Here is a 22,444-nt window from a genome sequence, read left to right as displayed (position 1 = left end):
GATAGTTAAATTGTTGGCCAGCTTGGTAGGTGTAGGGGTGAAGGCTGCTGCTTCAGAGGCGGCTGCTATGCCAGTTGCTGCCGCTGCTGCAGTTGTTGTTACTGCTGAAAATGAATGTCTAATTAATTAAAGTGCGAATTGCACTAGGGTCGTTTGCTTGTTTTGGCAGCTGCATTAATTGCCAGCCGCCTAACAGTAAACATGTTGCCAGTAAATACACTGCAACAAATATTTAGGACTACTTTCTAAGTTGAGTTGTCATAAATTATACAGTTTGTATAATCATCGTCTAATGATCAGGGTATCTGCTAGTCGTGCACTCTCGACTAGAGCTTTTGTATTTATTCCATTTTAAAAATATTTTTGAACTCCCATAACAATTGATTTATTTGACTAAAAGACTAAAAACAAATTTTTGTCAGTGTACTTGCACTAGCATGGCCATGCATACTGTTTGATTTATTGAAGTTCCACTGTACACCTTGCCCATAAGCCATTATTATTATTATCAGTGTTGCTGCTGCTGTTGTTGTTGTTGTTGTTGGCTGGGAATATTCGATGCACACATCAAATGCAATTTTATGGGGCACAACATTTTTAGACACCCAAAATATGTATAGAGACATATATACATATACAGACACACATACATATATACATATATATTCACTTGTCTCTCGCTAGCTACATTTTGCTCTATGGTAAGTTGGGGGTTCGCTCTATGCGCACAAAGCTTAGCGTCACATAAATAATAAATTTGTAACATTGCATTTTACGAGCAAACATATGTATGTGTGTGTGTGTGTGTGTTTGTGTGTGAGTGTGGGTGTGTGTGTGCGTGGCGTGACATTAACAATTTATCAGTGAATCGAAAAAGCAACAAGCCAATAAAAATCACTCCGTTTGACCGGTTACATTGGGGTCTCTGTCCTGCCACGCCCCCCGCCTACCTCATATTGGCCAGTTCCCTACACCCCCGCCCACACCCTACATCATCGCATTCAGTGAACATCCGTTATTTTGCTCTGCAGTCGGCATCGTTTTGCGCCCATTGCCATAACAAATGTCAAATGGTATTGCAATATTGATGTTAGAATATGTGACGCGATTGTATTTCAGTATATTTATGTGTGTGTGTATGGGTGTCTGTGTCTGTCTGCCATTTAGTGTTCAATGCACTGGAAAAAAATAAGTGTCTGTTTGTTGTAATTGAATTAAATGACAGGCAATTGCCAGGGCACAGATTTAGACTTGCCAAGCCGAAAAGTCTCTCCCTTTTTTGCTTGTTCCATTACCATTTAATTAATTCATTTGCAAGATTTAATGATCTTGACAGTAATTTGAACATTTTGCAGCCAAAACAATAACTGAAGTTATAGTAGAAGTCCCTCGACTTCTAGGGTATAAAAAAGCATTTATTTATTTGGAGCATATTTAAATAACCTCAAGTACAGGCTGTACATCAAATTATAAAAGAAATATAAAATTACTTGAAGATATCTATTAATATTAAAAGTAAACATTTCATACTAAATTTAAAGATTTCTAGGTTTGTTGCTCGTTGCAATATTTTTGCCAATTCGGCGCAGCGCACCTAGCGGGCAGTTGATGTACTAAACAAAACGATGCCAACATCTGGCAACGTCACAGCTTGAAAGTACAAAATATTGTCCAATTCAGCTAGCAAAGACACAAACCACATATTCAGCTAATACTCATATTGTACTTACTTTTTGGCACGCTTTTCAAATGTCTTGAACTTCTAAGCAGTTTCATGCTGATTTACTCTATTAATTTTGAAGGGCTTTGTGAGCCCAATATTCCAATCATAGTTTTTATTTGCAAACCAAACTTTCCACATTATTTATAAGTTTAAAGCGCATCTTCCATTACTAAATTCTATGCATGGCTTAGTAGCAGACAATCAACTATATTAACTAGACAATATATATATATATATATATATACATATATATGCAAATCAGATATTTCAAATATATTGTATATTTATAACTTACATTATCAACGCAAAGCGGGCATTCGTAGGAACATTCGACTCCACAACAAATTGTTAGCCAAGACAACTTCCAGCCGTTTCCCAAGCCATAGCTTACGCTAAGCTACGACAACAACCACAGCTGCAGCAAGCTCTGTAGCCCACGTCAAAGCTTGCACAGTTAGCTTGAAAAGTGGCTAATACCAGCTGTAAGCGTTAGCCAAAAAATCAGTTGAGAACGAGCTTACGAGCGGGCAACAGCGCGAACGCTCAACAGGTGGCAGCGCTTCGAAACGAAAGTGAAAGAAGAAACAAAATCAAAAACAACAAAAAACGTGAGCTTGGCCGTTGGCGCAATCGCGAATCTCGAGCGCCTGGTGCTGGTTAAACAAGTGAAGCAACAAACAACAACAACTGGCCAAAATCAAGCTTTGTGGCGAGACGCGCGGCTCGAGAGCACAAACTGTCGACTGCCCACACGGAAAGACGAATCAAACCCGAAAAAAGGCAGTCGAAAAACGCAGAACAAAAATAAATCGAATGTGAATGATGTGTGCTGTTATAGTATAACAAAAAAATAATAAAAGTTCTCTTAATTAAGCAATAATTAAATATTGTTTTTAAGTAATTTATATGAATTCCGCAAAAATGTGCTCGCAACGCGTTTACTTTGTTTTCGCGCTCGCAACTTGTTTACTTTCAACACTGACAGCTGCTCAGGGGTTAGTAAATATCACACTAACACATACAGAGAGACACACAAACACACAACTGTCCATATAGACTCCCACACTATATATTGTATAGCTAGCTGACAACGAGTGTGACAAATATGTTGCACACAAATTATACACAAATAACATTGAAAATGACATCACGCCACTTAGGCGAGTCGAAAAACAAAAGACTTAAGCAACAAACCCGAATTTATTTGCCAGAAACACGCAGACGAATTGCCGGCATCACTCATTATCCATGCCATGCCACATAATTAAGTAGCTTGTAATCAAAAGAAATTAACATTAAACACATGTGCGCATGGCTTGTGCTTTTGCTTGACATTCTTTTAAAATTTAATTACTTCTTCATTAATAAGCACTTAAACTGCTTTAAAGAACAGTAGTTTAGTTAGGGTATATTCAGTGCGACAAGCATACCCTTTGAATCACATTCAGCTTATATTGACTCTAGATTAAATTATTTTAAAATGTTGACTCATTCGTTTTTGTTGATCGAAAACAAATATACTTTATGATGCCTGCTTAAAGCACTCTGCTCTCTAGGAGGAAGCTAAAAAAAGGTCAAGTGCTGTGTAACGCAGATATCATATATATAAAATTTAATCCGAACTATGTAAACTAAGCAAAGACTATTTATATAAGTCTTATAATAGAATTGATATACCCATAAAATTAGATAACTGAGTCCCACGCATTTTTCAAATCTTCAGCTTACGAAAATAACTGTTCTTTCTTGTCTGTCGCACCGTGACAGGAAAAAGAAAAAACAAACACGTAAACTGAATGACATAAAAATAAAATAAACTCAAGCTGAGATTGGCGAGATATCCGTCGACCTACGCACGCATTGCCATCATCTCTTGGCACTAGGGTGATGCAATGTTGAGTGTTGTCCATATTTGCCGCATGCCATAGCGAGGATTCACACCCGTGCTTGATCACCTCGTAATATATATTATACTTGACTAATATCTACAGACATCAATTATAGTTTAACTTGTTCTGTGGATGAAGTTCATGCGACCCACCCTACTGCCAGGTGACACATTTACAGACGCTTATTTACTGTCTCATTTCCGATGGCTAGCCTTGACTGCCCGTCAAGCTGACCAGTTGCTAAAGCAAATCTATAGAAGTAGTGTACATTTTCTTAGAGCGAGCATTATTATTGTGCCACAAAGTGTGCAACACGTGCTTGAAATATTTAATGAGTTAATGAGATTTCTTCATTTAAATGATATGCTTATATATGAATGAAAGTTAAGTGGGCTAAAGATTATTAGAAATTTGATTGGATCGAGTGATTGTTATTATAAAGTTGACAGGGAATAATATTGACATAAAAGTAATTTATCTATGAAAAATGGTTTGTCTTATCGTTTGCTGATACAAAAGTATCTTTGGGTTATCTTAACCCAAGCTCAACATAAACGAGCTTCATTATTCTTCGCACATAACTGCAAACACATGTGAGAATCCGTCCTTTTTATGATGCCATACGTTTATCTTAAAAACAATCTGCTGTCCATAAAACTTTCGCATAAAAATATTTTAATTGTATTCAAGTTGCGACATGTCTTAGTTTGTTTTAATTATTGTCTTGATTCTCAGAAATTGGATTGATTTGTAGCTAAACCGAATGTTGGCGTTTGTTTTTCTGGCTTCTTGTTGATGCCCTCCAGCTATTGCCAATTGATACACTCTCTGGCTACACTCTCTTGATACACTCGCCATATACGGCATAAGTTCAATTGCGAGCGAGCTGCCATATGATAATTCAAGTTTATACTCTGACCATATATAGGGTGCAGCTCAAGGCAACAAAATATACATATATATATATTATACATGCTTGTTTATGCCAGTTAATTAAGTTGATATCACTGCCTGAAGCCGACATTTAGCACACACTCAAAACCCAACGCGATGCAATCATGTGAGACCTCTCCATTTAAACCCAATTGCATTTCGAAAACAAAAATAAAAATGAAAAAAAAGTGAGTAAAAAAAGCGAAATTGTTTTTGCCATTTCGGGCTAAGTTTGGAGCCGAAGGAACCTGTTTGGCGCCTAACAAAACGTGACATAAACACAAAAGAAAATGTGGGAACAGGTTAAACGACGACGTCGGCAGCGACAGCGGCAGCGACGTCAACAGCAATTGAAATTAGAACAACTTGAAACTGTGAACTACGCCAAAAGAGACAAAAAGGCAGACAAAATACGCCGACAACGCGGCACAGTTAGCCAGCTCTATGAATTTTGCGCAGCGGCTAAATAAAAAGTGATGTAGAAATAAATCTAGAGTCCAGCTGTAGCCCCACAAATGAGTGGACAGGCAAGCTGTGGGCCAGCGCGGATGTGACTCGAAGATACCCTGTATGAAGAGTGATTGAACTTTCTTACTTTTGCCGCACAGCTTATAGTTTGTTGTCTATAGTTAGTTAGTTTTACAATCTTTAAAGATAAGCTTAAGAAATCAATAAAATCGAAGAAGAAGAAATCGATGCTACAAAATATTAAAATTTATATTTATTTTATTGTAGTCAATTTATGTACTAAAAATATATTTATTATGTATGCACATATAATTGTATATACTTTACAGAAGCAATATATCATATATATATGTATATATTTTTGCTAACATCTTTTATAATCTCTCTCTTCATCTCTCAGTTCAAATACATATTACCCCCTTGCAATGCTCAATGTGTGCAGGGTATAAAACATTTTTGATTCCCTTAAAGCCAAAACAAGCTCTGAGCTCAGCACCAAAATTGTAAAATTGTATTATATAAGTGGCACACCGAATAAGGCATACACTCTGCAATGTGCATATGTTTTATGATAATTATAACAAATTTGGAAAATCTGTATATTACGAGGGCTGCACAAATAGTAGTGCACCAAATAGTCGTATACTAAATGGGAGTTTACTGAATAGCTAAATGCTAAATAAGAGTACACTTAAAAGGAGTTTAATTTGCTTATATAAAACTAAATAGTAGTACACTAAATATAAGTACACTGTATACTTGATAGTAGTATACTAAATGGTAGTATAAAATAAGTAGTATACTAAATGGTGGTATAAAAAGTAGTAGTATACTAAAAGGTAGTTTAAAAACTGGTAAGCTAAGTATTAGTATCATACTGAATAGTAGTATAAAATAATAGTATGCTAAATAGAAGTATACTGAAAGGAATTATAGTTAGCAATAGTATACTAAAAATTAATATATTGTACTAAATGGTAGTATCGTACTAAACAGTAATATATTAAGAAATATACTAAATGGTTGTATATTAAATAAATACAACTATACTATACTATTTAATAAATACTAGTATTAAAGGTGAATATACTCAATACTAAATACTAAAAAAGTAGTATACTAAATATTAATGAAAATAGGCTTGTCTAAAAGTTGTGCGCTAATGACTTATGCAAGTATTTCAAACACTTATAGATAAGACATCCCTAAGACAAGCTAATTTCAAAATATTTATGATTATTGACTCTAGGAAAACCGAAAAAAAAAACTCAAAGAAAACTGCGACAACATATGCCTGTTTCCAATCTAAGTAGAGGGCATTCCCGCTACAAGGCATTTGACATTTTCAGGCATAAACATTTGAAATGTATTTTTATAATTTAGAGACTTTATTGTTAGTCAGTTCCAAAAATAAGCAAAAAACAAATATGCAAGACAAACATACAAACAAAACATCTAAAGTATATATTTAATATAAATTTCAAAGGCTTGACTCATTCGGCCGGCAACTGCAATTGTGGGCCACAAAACTTTGTTATTACAAATTCATCAAATAAATGAAGCCAAGCAATTGGAAGTTCGTTGGAGAAACCACAAAAAACGATAAATATAAGTATATATAGATATACGTATGTATAATAGTTATTGTAGCTGGCCGCAACGCCCCCGATGAGCTCTATGCCATTTCCGACACGAATCAAACCGAAACGCGGCCGCTCTCAACACTCTGACCCGAACTCGAGACGCAGCGCTGTAAAGTACATTACCCCGGTATTGTTTAAGTGCTGCTCTTCCGTTAAGCGCGTGAATGAATAGTAAACTGAAAAATAGCCACAGATTCAGATACCATGTCAGCCGCACACACAAAAGCTGTAATACCCTAGCGGAACATTGTCTTCGCCTCTTTCAACTGCTGAATGAAGTGCTTGAATTATATTTGGTTTCTTCTCTGCGCAAAGATATTATTCATTTGTCATCAAGGCAGTGAGAGGGTTACTGGGTGTCTCGTTAGATCATAGAAAGCAGAAATATGTATGCAAAAAATATGGGATATAATAAATCGATAAGAATAAGAATAAATGTTTTACATTTTAGTCAAATGTTGGCTTAAGAAAATGGAATTGCCATAGCAATAACTGAGATTCTTAACAGACCAAAAGTTTTAGCTCTCGAAAAAGTGACCTGATTGGTCCGAGTTACATTCATTGAAAGTTCAAAAACAGGTCTTTAGATATGGGTCATTTCTTTCCCAAAAATATTGAACCCTCATTAATTGATTTTTCGCATAAAAAAATCTTTACACTCTCAAAGTTCAGTTCAAAGACTGAACGCATTTGGTTCGATTTAGTTCATTAATTAATCATTTCTTATTATTTCTTTATTTATTGTAATGTAATTATTATATTAGTCAACATTTGCAAAGATTTAGCTGTTGCCTCTTAATGGTCAATCAATAAATGTTATTCACATAAGCTCAAGCAGCTTGAGTCTTCGCAGATCGTGGCCATTTGACCGAGTTAACTTCTAGGTCGAAAAACCTTTAAATTCAATTTATATTCGACAACTGTTGATTGCGGAAAAAGAGCACGCAATGTGACCTCCTTTTAAGTGGTTGTTAATTAAAAATAAAAATAAATAAGTTGCTTGAGTTGCAGTCCTTGAAAGTTAAAAAATGTAAGAACTCGTATCATGTTTTAGCCAATATTATAATAGTCAAAATGATATCAAGTTTAGATTCAGTTTCCAAGTCCTCAAATCAACTTCAACTCTACTTTATCCTAACGAGCCTGGCTTATATTTTACAGCCTCTATTCGATAATTGCGCCGAATACAGTGAGACCGAACTCCCAGTACCATGTGGCTGTGAGCATACACAAGGCAGCGGAGCCCGCCAGAGTGAAGGTGGGCATACTGAGCAGCACATACACAGATTTCAAGACCGTCGAGCTGAGGCCCTACTCAACGCAGCTGCTGCACTTTGAGGTGAGCTCGCGACTGAAGCTCTTCGAATAGTCAAAACAAAATAGTTTTCTTTCATTTTCCCACAGTTGCCCGCACTCAAGTCTGATCGCTATCGGCTGACAGCGGAAGGCCTTAGCGGCGTTATCTTTACGAACGAAACACAGCTACACTACGAAGCCAAGCAGCATACGGTGCTGGTGCAAACTGACAAGAGCATCTACAAGCCCGGAGATCTGGTGCATTATCGCATACTGCTGCTCGACGCGAATCTGAAGCCCGCTCGAGGCTATGGACGCGTGCACGTTGAGATCCGCGACTCGGGCAATAATGTTATCAGAAGCTACAAGGACATACGTCTGACCAATGCCATCTACTCGAACGAGCTGCAGCTGTCGGACTATCCGCGCTTCGGCGACTGGTCCATCGTTGTGGACGTGGCCGAGCAGCAGCACAAGCAAACGTTTGAAATCTTGGATCACATTTTACCCAAGTTTGTGGTGGACATTGAGACGCCACGAAAGGCGATCTATAAGGATGGCAAAATAGCAGCTACAGTGAAAGCGCAGTAAGTGGGAGCAACATAAAAGGCCAAAGTATACCCTGTACTAAATAAATTTATATAGAATACAACAACAATAAAGAACCAAAGCTAGATCTATAAACTAGCTCGATATCCACATCGATACATATCGATTTTCCGCTGAAATCTTTTAGCATATCTCGTGTACATAGTATATTTGCTTATAGGGTATTCGCTAGTCATCCACATATAAATAAAAAGTTTCCATATTTCTATTTTAGCTACGCTTTTGGTCAACCCATTGTGGGCGAGGCCACGCTCTCCATTTATCCCACCTTCTTTGGCTCGCTGCAGCCGTTTGTCAACGATTTGATCACCCGTAAGGTTGTGCCCATCGATGGCAACGCCTACTTCGAGTTTGACATTCAGCAGGAATTGCATCTCAAGCAAGACTATGAGCGTCAATATCTATTGGACGCGCTGGTGGAGGAGCGCTCCACGGGCTCAGTACAAAACTATTCCACGGTGCTCACGCTCTATCTCAATCACTTCCGCGTGGAGACAGTCAAGCTGCCCAGCTACTATATACCCGGAGTGCCTTTTGAAGCTACAGTAAGCAATCACAATACAATGAATAAGCATTGATAATATAAATTAACTATATCTTATAGGCACGCATAGCGCGCAATGATGGCAGTCCCTTGAAAGATTTCAATCCTGAGATCACGGCTTATTTGACAAATGTCTATGGCAGCAGCGAAATGTATAATCGCACCACTTATACCCTGGATGGCAGAGGCGAGATCAAGATGAAGTTCACTGTGCCAGTGGGCGATCGCGATGAGTTCCATTCCATTATCGTGGACTATCTGGGCGTTATAAGCGATGTGGGCAAGGTGCCACGCAAGCAACTGCACAGCAAGAGCTATATCACAGCCAAGGTGCTCAATGATAAGTAAGCATGGGAAAGTAATTGGAGTCGAAGAATAATGTACTCATATAAACCTTTCTCTAGACCCATGGTCAATCAGGAAATTGCTGTAGCTGTGCGCTCCAACGAGCCCATGAAATATTTTATGTATCAAATTGTGGGACGTGGTGATATAATACTCACGCGCACTGTGGATGTGAGTGCAGAAAACGAGCTCAATTCAAAGACAATATTCTATACTCACTACTTCTCACACAGGTGGATGATAACACCTATCATACGATTAAGTTTCTGGCCTCCTTTGCCATGATGCCGCGTGCCAAGCTGTTCGTCTATATGATTGTCAATGGAGAGCTCGTATACGACGAGCAGAACATACAATTCGAGGAGAACTTGTTGAATGCTGTAAGTGGAGCTTTATTCACTATAATTTGCAAGCTAAATTCCTCTTTGACAGGTGCAAATCGAAGCGCCCTTCCGCGCACCACCTGGCCAGGATATAGACATTAGCATCAGCACTAAGCCCTACTCCTATGTGGGTCTCATGGTCGTCGATCAAAATGCAGCCGCCCTGCGCAGCGGTAAGTTCGAGTCCTTGAAATTCCTTCTCCACACATCTAGTCCAATCTCATATCATTCAGGTCACGATCTCACACACGAGCGTCTCATGGATGCGCTATATGCTTATGAGCTCAGCGATGTCAACACGCCCGTCGGCTCACCCGGCAAGGAATCTGGTGTCATAATCATGTCCAATACGGACTACATTGTGGATCGAGGTAAGCTTAACACTTAATAAGCTGCCCAAATTCAAATTGAAGTTCTTACAGAGGTGGAGACCACACCGGCGATAGGCAGGGACAGCTCCTCTACCGTAGAGGAGGATAAATTGACAGCGGTGCGTAAGACTGACATTGGACCCGCGCATAAGATAGAGGTAAACACCCTGCCGCCTGGCAAGGGCCGTTATGCCTTCTCGTACACACCCAAACCCTATTGGCATAATCCGCGTGTGCATGTCATGCGCGATCCGGCGGACACATGGCTGTTCCTCAATCTCTCCTCGAGCAGCGATGGTCGCAACACAATACATCGTCGCATACCTAGTGATATGACCTCTTGGCTTCTGACCGCTTTCACGCTGGATCCGGTCAATGGTCTGGGCCTTAATGCGCCCGTTAGTAAGCTAGAGGCTTACAAGGAGTTCTACATTGCCACCGATCTGCCGTACTCCATACGAAAAGGTGAGTCTGAAATTGGAGATTAAGAAATCTGAATCGTTTTACTATTCATATTTGCAACCCTTCCAGATGAACTGATTGCCTTGCCTTTCGTGGTGCACAATAACCGCGACAGTGATTTGAGTGTTGATGTCACTTTTTATAACACAGCGCAGGACTTTGACTTCCCCCAGCTGGACACGAACCAGACCAATAAGCCAAGTGCGTAATACAGTTATTTTCTCATATGAAATTTCGATTAAATTTCACATATTTCAATCAGAGCTGGAGCTCTATAGCCGTCGCACCATTCAAGTGCCCGGCAAGTCGGCACGTTCCATCTCTTTCATTGTAACGCCTCGACGCGTGGGTGCGCTGCCAGTTAAAGCTGTGGCGACCACATCACAGGCTGGCGACACCGTCGAACGGACTCTGCTGGTCGAGCATCCAGGTGCCACGGAGCGCGTGAATCGTGGCTTCCTCTTCGAGCTGAACTCCAATGCTCAGCGCAAGCAGAATGTCACCATCAAAGTGCCACGCAATGCGATACCTGATTCAACGAGCATTGAAGTCAGCGCAGTGGGCGATTTGGTGGGCAGCATCGTGGGCAATCTGCAGCAGCTCATCCAGCTGCCAACGGGCTGTGGCGAACAGACGATGGTCAACTTTGTGCCGAATCTAATGGTGTTACGTTATTTGGGCGTAAGTTGAAAAATATTTATGCATCAGAATTGTATATGCTGAAGATTCTTCTATATCATTCAGTCCATCAATCAAATCTTTATCCTAACGGTCACTCAATTCAAGCAAAAAGTTTGTCAACGATTCGATTTGTGTGTTAATATAGTTAACGAGTCAATCAGTCAATCAATCAGACAGCTAGTTAACCAGCTAATCAGTCAGTCAATCGTTCAATCGGTCATTCAATTTGTCTATTTATATGATCTGACCTGTCAATCATTCTGTTACTTAAGCAGTCAAACAGTTTGCTAATCAAGTATTCTGACAATCAATCATTTGTTCAAACAGTCAATCATCTTGAAATCCAAAAATTGCAATCAATCACTTTGGAAGGGTGTTTATCAATCACTCAGTCAATCAAACAAGCACTCAATCATTCAGACCTTCAATCAGACAGTCAGGCAAATCAACCTAAACACTCAATCACTATCAATTAGTGAGTCAATCATTCACTAAATTAATCGTTCACCAAGTCAATCAGGCCGTCTTAAAATCAATTAACAAGTTAACCAGTCATCCCATGAATCAATCAATCAATCCCCCTTCCAAACTCTATCAATCAATAAAGCCACCTTTGTTATCCTCTCCCAGCGTTTGCGTCAACTAACTCCCGAATTGGAGCTGAGTGCCACCAAGAACTTGGCCGTGGGCTATCAACGTCTGCTCTACTATCGCCATGAGAATGGAGCGTTCAGCGCCTTTGGCCTGTCCGCCAAGAAGAGTTCGACGTGGCTGACTGCCTATGTGGCCAGATCGTTGCGTCAGGCGGCGCCCTACATCCAAGTGGACGATCATGTGCTGCAGAGCGCTCTGGCCTATTTGGCCAGCGTGCAGTCGGGCAATGGCGGCTACGAAGAACACGGCGATATCTTTGAGCAGTTCGACGATGGGGGCATTAGTCTGACCGCCTTTGTGACGCTAGCCATGATGGAGAATGTGGTAGGTGGAATGAAGCAGAGACAGAAGACATTGAAAATTGAATTGAAATCGAATGGCTTTTAGGATCTGCATGCTGAGTATCGGAATAACATCAACAAGGCTCTGGACTTCATTACACGTGGTCTGGATGCCTCCAACAATCTGCATGCCATGGCACTGGGCACCTATGTGCTCTCTCGGGCCAATCATAATGCAAAGGCCGCCTTCCTGCAGCGTCTCGACTCGCTGGCCATGAACGCCGATGGTCGCAAATGGTGGAATAAGACGGCGCCAGCTGCGGAACAGCAGTCGCCCTGGTACAATGCCACGCGTAGCGTCAACATTGAGATCTCCGCCTATGGGGCGTTGGCTCTGCTCGAGAATAATCTGGTGGGCGATGCGTTGCCCGTATTGAATTGGCTAATGGATCAACGTAACATATTTGGTGGCTTCGTGGGCTCTCAGGACACGGTTGTGGGTCTGCAGGCCCTGCTCATGTTTGCCGAACGCTTCTCCAGCCAGGGCAACAATGTACAGTTGGGCTTCAACTATGGCGAAGGTGCTGAGACCATACTGAATGTCAATGCGGAGAACTCGCTCGCATTGCAGAGTGTGGAGGTAAGACGAAGTCAGTTGAAGTTGGCCAAAATTTAAACGTATTCCAAAACCGTTTCACAGCTGCCCAACAATATTAAGAACGTCAGCGTCTCAGCCACTGGCCGTGGCTTGGCGCTAGCTCAAGTCAGCTACAAATACAACACAAACGTGACCAGCGCCTGGCCAAGATTTGTGCTGGATCCCACTGTGAATCGTAACTCCCATGCGGACTACTTGCATTTGTCTGCCTGCGCCAGTTTTGTTTCGGTGCCGGGCGATGCGGAGCGCTCCAATATGGCTGTCATGGAGGTGCAGCTGCCCAGTGGCTTTGTCGTCGACACCGACACGCTGCCCACGCTGGAGTCCAGTGAACGCATCAAAAAGGTTGAAACACAACAGCGCAACACCAAGGTCATCATCTACTTTGACTATCTGGACAGGCGCGAGGTTTGCCCAACGTTGCACGCATACAAAACTGTGAAGGTCACCAAGCATCGGCCAGTGGCTGTTGTCATGTATGACTACTACGATAGCGGTAGGTACTCGAAACTCTAGCTGCAACTATAACTAATCCTGGCTGCCTTCACTCTCCTTCAGCTCGCCGTGCTCGTCAGTTCTACCGAGCTCCTAAGTCAAATATCTGCGATATCTGTGAGCATGCGAACTGTGGCAACATTTGCGAAAAGGCCGAAAAGCGAGAATCACGTCGGCCTGATGATTACACGGCCATAGCCGGACGCACTTCAGCTGGTCACAGCCAGAAAGCAATGTCCATGCTGCTGCTGGCACCGATCATACTCTCACAACTGCGCTGCTAGAAGGAGGAAGCGGGAGGCGAAGTAAACGGAAGCTTTAACAAATACCACTCATCTACTTAATAAGCTAGCCCTAGAACAAATGTGAACTAAAACCGATTAATCTTAACGATGCTAAAAGTTGCCAATAATAAAGAAAACCCGTTAACAGTTACTAAAATGATGAGAAAGTCTTTTTATTATATATAATCAGAAAGCGTAGTAACTATTAGGGATGTTTATGGCACAGAAAGAGGTTGGAACCAAGCATTCAAAAGTCATGTATATAGTGTAAAGATTAGGAAACGAATCCTTTAATGTCAAATTGTTTTATACATATCTAACAAAACTTGATCGTCAACATGTCTAGAGTATAGGCTGAACTGACATTAATTTGAATTGTTACAAAATATTCCTTTTTTTTTTTTATATTTCTTGACTAGTTTCAGAGATAATACCGTGAAAGACCAAAGTGTTCTTAGGTCTTATACAAAAATCATGTTCAAAACGTTAATTGCAAATTAAAAGTTTATTCGTGGAATGAAACGTACGGAAGCCTCGAAGACCCGGAAATCAAGAAAACAGAAAAGAATCAATCGCGATGCGAAACGCGGCTTTTGGAAATCAAAAACAGAGTTTGTACTCACTCTCATTGGCTATGCCATTGGCATTGGCAATGTTTGGCGCTTTCCCTACCTCTGTTACCGCAGCGGCGGAGGTAAGTATCCAGCATATATCCTACATTGGTGCAAATGCACTAGCATATGAATAAGTAGTAAGTGACTTATTCTCTATTACATAACATACTGTCTTTTGCAAGGCTTTCAGCTGATATATTTTCACATTCCTTGCTGAGAAATACAGCAATATAGCTTAAATAAAATAGCGTAAAGGGTATCTTCTAGTCGCTATTTACTCGACTCTCCAGCAATTGATGAGTGAACGTTTCAATGAGTTTTTATTGCTCAATTCACTCAATTGTGCCTCTCGCTCTGTGTCTCTGCGTCTCTGCTTAAGCTATAAATAGCGCATGCTTTGACGTCACGCACACAAACACAGCACATTTTGTGCTGGTGTGCACTGTGTACAGCGAGTGCAGTGTCTATATTAAGCTCACAGCAATTGCTGTAGCTTTCGAGTGAAAGCTGATGTGGCTTTTGTTGATACTTTGGAGGCGGCCAGCCAAGGCCTTCGATAGCTCAGTTGGTAGAGCGATGGACTGTAGAGTTTTCGAGGTTGATGTTGATGTATAGAACAAGGCTGGCTTCTAGACCGAAACAATACCAACCTATGGCCTAGATGTTGCAATCTTGCTCTTATTACCATCAGTTTGTGGAATCGATAAAAAACGAGATATGTTGAAATCCATAGGTCGCTGGTTCAAATCCGGCTCGAAGGATCTAACATTTTTGTCATTTTTTTTCATATTTTCTACTTATTTGTTAAATTTTTAATTGAATTAAAGTGAAAAGAGCGCAAGGTCAAGCCCAGTTTATCTTATAAATAACTGTTTATTCCAGGTGCATTTCTCGTACCATACCTTCTAATGGTTATTCTTTGCGGGATTCCACTATTTTATATGGAAGTGCTGATTGGCCAATTCTCAAGCACCGGCTGTACGAGCATCTTTCGATTGGTGCCGTTACTAAAGGGCACTGGCATTTGTATGATGATTGTTAACATGTATTGTCTCTGCTATTATTCTGTCATCATATCATATCCGGTGCGCATGCTGTATTACAGCTGTTGGAAGACCGTGCCTTGGGTAAGGTGTGATCATTCGTGGAACTCGCAGAACTGCACAAAGATTGAGGACGTAAGAACGAATATACTGAAAAAAGATTGTTTTATTATTGATCTTTTGCTTTCTATATAGATGATCGGTGATAAAAGCGTTACACCCGCTGATGAGTTCTTTCAGTAAGTCAAAATGGGGATTATCTATATATGGGGTATATTCATTTTCATTTTCATCTCGATTTTAGTCTTGAGGTATTGCGTATCTCGAGTGGCATTGCTGAGCTTGGTACCATTGTGTGGGAGCAGTTACTCTCCTTATTGATTACATGGATCATTATATTTTTGTGTGTGGTGCGAGGCATAAAATCGGTATGATTTCGATAATTTATCGATAACACTAAATACATGCAATAATGCTGAAATTAACAGGTTGGCAAGGTGGCTTACTTTACTGCACCGTTTCCTTATGTACTGCTAACAGTACTTTTTGTTCGTGGCGTAACCTTGCCCGGAGCAGCAAGTGGCATCAAGTTCTTCTTCTATCCGGAATGGCATCGGCTGCTCGACTTTAGAGTCTGGTCAGATGCAGCTATACAAATGTTCTTTGGCCTTGGGCCTGGTTGGGGCGGCATTATCAATATGGCAAGCTTTAATCGGTTTCACAACAATGCTAAATTCGATTCAATTTTGGTTGTGTCAGTCAATGTATTTACGAGCATATACGCTGGCGTTGTGGTATTTTCCGTGTTGGGCTTTTTATCCAGTGGGTACGCCATATGATTGCCACCGCTCAATTACTAATGGATGCTTCTTCTCAGATATGTCGGGTAAATCTGTGGCAACAGTCGCCACATCTGGTGCTGGCCTGGCGTTTGTCACATATCCCGAAGCAATTGCAAAGATGCCCCTGCCTCAAATATGGGCAGTTCTGTTTTTCATAATGCTCTTCCTCTTAGGCATTGACAGTGTGGTAAGTATGCAGCATGATGCGTGCATGAGATATATTAAAGATTTGCAGTCGCACGAGCAGCTTTAGTAGGTTCAGGGCTTAAAATATCCACTTGGTAGACAAAACTAAAATCTGTTATCTAATATAAGCTCTTTGACTTTTACTTTAGTTTGTTCAGCTGGAGGCCATCTCGTCATCGATCTTGGATGAAGTCAACGCCCTGCGCAAATACCCGTTGGTAGTGACGATACTCCTGTGTGTCTTTTTCTTCGGATGTTCGTCCATAATGTGCACCAACGTAAGTACTTAGTGGACATTGATCTAGGGATAAGCCCCAACTATTACTTATAGGGTGGCATGTATATATTACAATTATTCGATTGGTACTCGTCGGCTTTATCAATTATTGTTATATGCTTGGTGGAGATTATCATGATTATGTATATCTATGGCACGGACAATTTCTTAACAGACATGGAGTTTATGTTGGGCAAGCGGCCGAGTCTCTTTTGGAAAATTACTTGGACATATGTCACGCCAATTGTGCTAATCGTAAGAGCTCGTTTATTGCTTAATTGAACACAATAATTTCACATATTTCCATATTACCAGTTTATTTTGTTGACCAGTATATTATTTCTGAGAGAAATCACATACAATGGAATTAGCTATCCAAAGTGGGCCATTGCTCTGGGCTGGCTTAGTTTCGTATCCTCGATAATTTGGATACCGCTGTACATATTCTATATAATGATTCGAAAGCGGAAGACTTTGAACCAAAGCCTGCGAAGGCGATTGAGGCCACTGGATTGGACCCCAGCCGATCCACAGGATCGTGCAGAATACGAAGTCTTTAAAAGGCAACGAAATCCCGCCAACTTCATGTCTGATTCGGAGGCAGATTCCTCAATGGTCCCGAAGTAAACAATTTCCTTTTGTAACAGTATCAAAAATCAAACGTCTTTTTATTAAATTGGAAATAATATTCACAAATGCAATCAGTTTTTCGGCTGATCAATTCACTTCCTCGGTTACCTCATAGAGCTGATGTGTTATATCAGCATTGCCCACAACCTCCTCATATTGCTGGCGATCCTCCATTTCAGTGGGATACCAATCGTTGGGTCGACAGGCGCGTCGAAACCGATTACAAAACCTGCCCGTATTCTGGCACATTATTAGGACACCGTAGCCGGGAATGCAGAGAACTGATAGCAACACCACAGCCAGACTAATAATTACCATAACGTCTGAGCTAAATGCATGCTCAAATGATGAAATAAATATACCTACGAGCTAAAAGCAAATCATCATAATCATTATCGTAACGATCTGCTTTAAATAATATTCAGTTACTAACCAAGGAAATCAGTAAGAACAGCGGAGCTATAAAGCGCAATATGAATATCTTCCATGAGGCAAATGGCTGTCCCAGCATAAACTCGATGTCACGCTGGAAGCGCTGGCGTCCATAGACCCAAAGTATAGCCAGCAGCAGAATCAAATGCATGAGGCTGTGAGTCATGATTGCGTCCAAGGACAATGCCGAAAAGTACTCAACGGCATTCTAACAAGGAGTACGGCGTGGTAGCAATGAATAAATATATATTAGAATTAAATTCGCACGTAAAACTTGTATACTTACATTAGTGCAAAACAATAGCGATACGATGGACAGCACGCCCAATGTACCAAAGATAACTTCCTGTTTACGGTGTCGCAGCAGCTCAAATTCGTCGAAAAGGCTCGTAAATACAGAAAAAAGTTGCGTGATCTATAGGGGGAGAACAAAATTATATTAGTAAAACAAAAAGTAAAACAAAAACAGTGTAGTCAAAAATCAGATAACAGATAACGAGGCTCTAGTTATGAACTCTCTCCGACTAGTCAAATCATCAAATGGGCGCAAATAAATTTGTCAGTAAAATCAGTGCGATTTGTCTGAATTCTCACTTTTAGTTCGTTCAGCAAATAATTACATACCATCACAATTAATGAGCCCAGCAGCAACATGGTGTAGTACATGATAGTCCAAAGATTAGGCAACTCCATTGTGGACAGAACACTAGCGGTTGATAAGTACAATGCCCATTTCCCCTCCACAAATGTATTGAAATTATCGGAATGAAGTGCTAATAACATGTAAAATGGAGAATTATTAAACAGCAGTTGGTAATTGTTATACAAATGCTGAAACTAATACAATACTAATACTAATACTAATGCTAATGCTAATGCTAATGCTAATGCTAATGCTAATACTAATACTAATACTAATACTAATACTAATTCACATCATATTTGACACTCACTTTGAAAATAATGTTTGAGCATAAAGTTTACCATGCCAAACAGTATATACACGAGTGTCTGACCGAAGGCAATGATCCAACTGTAGTTCATGATGTTCGTCTTGAAGTTGTTGTGGCTAGACAAAGCTACGATGGTGCCCCAGCCAGAGCCAAAGGCTTGTAGTACTATAACTGTCATGCAAAGGCCTCCTTCGAACATGTGTTGCGCATGAGGCTTTGTATAGTGAGTGAGACCATCCAAGGCGCCGGGTAGAAATAAAAAGCGTATAATACATATCACCAGTAGCACCAAAGTGGAGACAACCATATAGCGAATCAATTTACCGAACTGAGAAGTCAAAAAGTCATGTAAGTGCCCAGAGATAAACTATATAATATTTACCTTCGCAGTTTCGGAAAATTTGTAGAAAATTAAAGTTATTATGGCCCAAATGGCAACTGAGTAGCCCACGATGTGCCAGGACAAATCATTACTTGGGGAAATATAATATGATTGAGTTTCTTTGTATGCCTCATAGTGATGTCTGTTGGATATGATTAATATTAATGTGAGCTGGGAGAGCTTTTCTAAGACTTACTGAAAGAAAATCGTGGATGGCACATGTATCATAGTAAATGAATATAATTCCGTTTCATTATCAATGGATAAAAGTGTATCCACAGCTTTTTCCGTCATATTACAGATCTTAAGGCGAAATAAAAATTGTTAAGACTTAGACTGCGATAAAGCTATTAAATGTTTTCTCATTTACAGTTGTGATATTGTTGTCCGGCACAAAATTCTCACAGCTCCAAGGTAAAGCAGGACGCAGGGAATGCACTATGAATATCAATGGGACTATAGCAAAGATGCTATAATACAACAGACTCGCCAGACTTAGTGCCAGACTCATATAGCCAATGCCTAGAGAAATAAATGTCTAAATGTCTAAAACAATCGAACTGAAGGATATGCTTATATTACCTTTGAAAAAGGGCGAAACACGAAAGGCAGAGATGAAACCGCTGCTGGAGAATTGACCCATAAAGGAGTGTATGACCATAATGGGCACCAGATATAGAGCCATATAGATATAGTAAGGTAATATGCCAAACACTAAAATAAATAGGAGAAATATGAATGACTATTTGTGAAATATAATGGAAATATTAGGTGTTTGATCTAATTGGATAATGCTTTCAGATTGGACCAAAACAAAATACTAGCTTTCCTAATTAAATATTTAAAAAAAAATAAATAGAATTAAGTTTATTTAAGTTTATACTATAGAAACTGAGCAGTCTGAGACTTATCAATAGAAACAAAAAAAAACACTTAATTTGATGCAGATCAAACGTATGTGTGTATATCATATACATAGTATATACCCATATATATAAAATAGCGCATCTATAAATTTTCATAATTTATCAGCTATCAAATTTCTTTTCCTTGGAAATATTTATTCGGCCAAGGCCAAAAATAACATATGCACATTTCATCTAAACTATATATGTAAACTAAAATATTATTTTTGTTATTTTTAAATAAGTGCGAAGTAAACTATTGTTATTGTTTTTGCTTTCAACGCCCCTTAAATTGAATAATATGCATACTATAGATATCAAATGGCATAGGCATAGGCATTGGTTAGATTTTGAGGCATTTGAAATATTTTTTTTAACTTAGCCTATATATCACACATTTGCTTACAGACGCAATTTACATATGCATAAATTTTCAATTAGCCTCTACTTTATCCCAACTGATTCTAAATATAGCCTTGAATCTTCACTCAAGACTTTGGCCATATAATTCTCAACTGATTATAGCTTAAAAAGAGCTGGAAGGCCGATAGTAAAGTTTGCTATAGATTAGAACGAAAGTTTCCCTAAGCCTGCTCAAGCTTGCTTCTATTAATTAGTAATTATCAATAACTGCACGACCTTAATTACAGAGTTGAATAAATATAAACAAATTATAACATTCCTCGGATTATGTACATCGAATTTCTTGATCTCACCTATGGCATGCCGCATTGATAAGCTTATCAGTCTCAACAATTTCAATTGCATTTTTCATTTTATTGAAAACTGACACATACTTACAGCCCATGTCGAAATAAAACCAATACGAAATAACAAATATATCCAATTTGAGTGCCAATCCAAAGCAGGCGTAAATGAAATCCGTTGGCTTTTCCCATTTGCCACGACTTAGGTCGGGTTTGAATGGCTTGCGGCCGCTCTCGTAGGAGGTTTCGTACACCATTTTACAGCTGATAGTAGTTATTGTCGAATATATATATATATATATACTTATGCACAAATATTTGCTTTATATATAGAAATTGAATCACAGCCTCCGATGCATCTCAACTATATAATGGTAAATAGAAAACAATTAGAGAGCGAAAAGAAAACAAAATTAATCTTTAAGCGAAATGCGATTAGCCCACGACGCAATGTCGCTGCGAATTTGAATTAATTTTGTCTATTTTGTTGTTATTTATTCTTTTATTATGTTTTTTTGTTTTTGGTTTTTCGCGCGCCCGCTTACTTTAAATTGACGTTCTAATTAGAAGAAACGATGCCGGCAGACTGAGTGCGAGGCCTGCGAGAGCATCCGTAGCATCCATCCATGCATTGGATAGATATTTTTTTTTCTATTTTGTTGTTTTTTTTTTTTCATTTTTCATTATCAACGCTGGTCGCTGTCTATGTATAAATACAGCAACAGTTTGCCAAGTTCTCAGCAGCAGCTGACACGTAACATATACATTGAGAGAAATGAAAATGGGCAGAGTAAAACATTTGATATTTGTATTGAAAACACATCGCGGCGACCGCAGCGCATGACATTGCACTTATTAGGAATACGTACAGATTTCCATATATATAATGTATATATGCACGCATAAACATATATTCTGTGTACGCTTTACGTGAATTTCAGCAAAGAAATACAAAATTGTTCCAATTGAAACTTTTTGCTCAAACTGAAAATTTGGATTTTAAACAATAAACAAACGCAACAAAAACAAAAAAGTAAACATACTCCAAATTTTGATTTGTTTATTTTCGAACTCATCTTTAATTGCAGTGTAAAAAGGCAACAGCCGTCTCTTCTCCATTTTTGTTTTTTATTTCCATTTTTTTCCTGTAAAGCCGATCATGTGCTTCACTTATTACTAATCTGGCGAAACAATCGCATTGAATATACATAGAAATATGTATATATATGTAATACATGCACATACATATATCAATTTATTGAATGCATTCCAAGCATACATATTTCTGCAATGCCAAAAAGTATGCAAGCAACACAAACAAATTACATAAAGACAAGTTGAGCTCTGAAATAACGACGATTTGATACCCCAGGCAAGCTGTTCTGAAGGCTTTCATTCAACACAATATGTAATACACTTTTAAATTACTATTGACCTAAGAATGTGTAAACTATTATTATCAACAGTGCAAGCCAATTGAACCGAACTAGTTCCAGCACGGAACTTAAACTTGTAGTAATGAACTTAAAGTTTTAGATTTTTTATAAGAGTCCTGGACTATTATTAGATTGTAAGCCAATTGAACTGAACTAGTTCCAACAAGGAACTTTAACTTCTAATAAAGAACTGAATACAATTTGAGAGCTGAAGTGTGAGTTCAGGATTATTATTATCAAGGATGCATAGCAATTGAACCGAACTAGTTCCAGCGCGAAGCTGGTCGATCAAACAATATTGAAGCAAAGCAGTTCCAA

General features: G+C 39.3%; 3 protein-coding genes across 3 annotated transcripts; 2 read left to right on the top strand and 1 right to left on the bottom strand.

Annotated features, from left to right (window-relative positions):
- Positions 1 to 2,239: 2,239 nt before the first annotated feature.
- On the top strand, positions 2,240 to 13,856 carry LOC111599117 (CD109 antigen). The gene is made up of 16 exons (XM_023314678.2): positions 2,240 to 2,718; positions 7,818 to 7,995; positions 8,061 to 8,539; positions 8,776 to 9,106; positions 9,166 to 9,449; positions 9,510 to 9,621; positions 9,684 to 9,830; positions 9,883 to 10,006; positions 10,067 to 10,204; positions 10,256 to 10,669; positions 10,736 to 10,867; positions 10,929 to 11,347; positions 11,978 to 12,325; positions 12,389 to 12,922; positions 12,983 to 13,436; positions 13,499 to 13,856. The coding sequence occupies exons 1-16, from the start codon at positions 2,630 to 2,632 to the stop codon at positions 13,717 to 13,719; spliced, it is 4,404 nt and encodes a 1,467-aa protein (XP_023170446.2). The 5' UTR covers positions 2,240 to 2,629; the 3' UTR covers positions 13,720 to 13,856.
- A 189-nt stretch (positions 13,857 to 14,045) lies between these two features.
- On the top strand, positions 14,046 to 17,337 carry LOC111599140 (sodium- and chloride-dependent glycine transporter 1). Its single transcript, XM_023314703.2, has 9 exons — positions 14,046 to 14,413; positions 15,216 to 15,511; positions 15,572 to 15,615; positions 15,681 to 15,804; positions 15,865 to 16,198; positions 16,254 to 16,405; positions 16,554 to 16,682; positions 16,736 to 16,936; positions 16,997 to 17,337. The coding sequence occupies exons 1-9, from the start codon at positions 14,236 to 14,238 to the stop codon at positions 17,306 to 17,308; spliced, it is 1,770 nt and encodes a 589-aa protein (XP_023170471.1). The 5' UTR covers positions 14,046 to 14,235; the 3' UTR covers positions 17,309 to 17,337.
- LOC111599139 (sodium- and chloride-dependent glycine transporter 1) lies at positions 17,330 to 21,311 on the bottom strand. Its single transcript, XM_023314702.2, has 11 exons — positions 21,236 to 21,311; positions 20,785 to 21,054; positions 19,661 to 19,792; positions 19,449 to 19,600; positions 19,275 to 19,381; positions 19,079 to 19,220; positions 18,697 to 19,024; positions 18,368 to 18,516; positions 18,030 to 18,158; positions 17,745 to 17,951; positions 17,330 to 17,680 (listed from the first exon to the last, which is right to left on the bottom strand). Exons 2-11 carry the CDS (start codon positions 20,945 to 20,947, stop codon positions 17,399 to 17,401), a joined length of 1,791 nt encoding a protein of 596 aa, XP_023170470.2. The 5' UTR covers positions 20,948 to 21,054; positions 21,236 to 21,311; the 3' UTR covers positions 17,330 to 17,398.
- Positions 21,312 to 22,444: the final 1,133 nt, after the last annotated feature.

The sequence above is a fragment of the Drosophila hydei genome, unplaced genomic scaffold, assembly GCF_003285905.1.
Source record: "Drosophila hydei strain 15085-1641.00,03,60 unplaced genomic scaffold, DhydRS2 tig00008114-arrow-pilon, whole genome shotgun sequence".
NCBI classification, from domain to species: domain Eukaryota; kingdom Metazoa; phylum Arthropoda; class Insecta; order Diptera; family Drosophilidae; genus Drosophila; species Drosophila hydei.
The sequence above is the reverse complement of the archived record's forward strand: the minus strand, read 5'-3'. Positions and strand labels throughout refer to the sequence as shown.

Excerpts from the sequence above, each read along its gene's own strand:
- LOC111599117 (XM_023314678.2), top strand. The coding sequence starts at position 2,630 with ATGAATTCCGCAAAAATGTGCTCGCAACGCGTTTACTTTGTTTTCGCG. Across the intron at positions 7,996-8,060 it reads CGCAGCTGCTGCACTTTGAG|TTGCCCGCACTCAAGTCTGA; the intron begins GTGAGCTCGCGA and ends ATTTTCCCACAG. Across the intron at positions 10,868-10,928 it reads GAACCAGACCAATAAGCCAA|AGCTGGAGCTCTATAGCCGT; the intron begins GTGCGTAATACA and ends TATTTCAATCAG.
- LOC111599140 (XM_023314703.2), top strand. The coding sequence starts at position 14,236 with ATGAAACGTACGGAAGCCTCGAAGACCCGGAAATCAAGAAAACAGAAA. Across the intron at positions 16,406-16,553 it reads TCTTAGGCATTGACAGTGTG|TTTGTTCAGCTGGAGGCCAT; the intron begins GTAAGTATGCAG and ends CTTTTACTTTAG. Across the intron at positions 16,683-16,735 it reads CGTCCATAATGTGCACCAAC|GGTGGCATGTATATATTACA; the intron begins GTAAGTACTTAG and ends TATTACTTATAG.
- LOC111599139 (XM_023314702.2), bottom strand. The coding sequence starts at position 20,947 with ATGGTGTACGAAACCTCCTACGAGAGCGGCCGCAAGCCATTCAAACCC. Across the intron at positions 19,601-19,660 it reads TGTTTCGCCCTTTTTCAAAG|GCATTGGCTATATGAGTCTG; the intron begins GTAATATAAGCA and ends TTATTTCTCTAG. Across the intron at positions 18,159-18,367 it reads TGGGCTCATTAATTGTGATG|ATCACGCAACTTTTTTCTGT; the intron begins GTATGTAATTAT and ends CTCCCCCTATAG.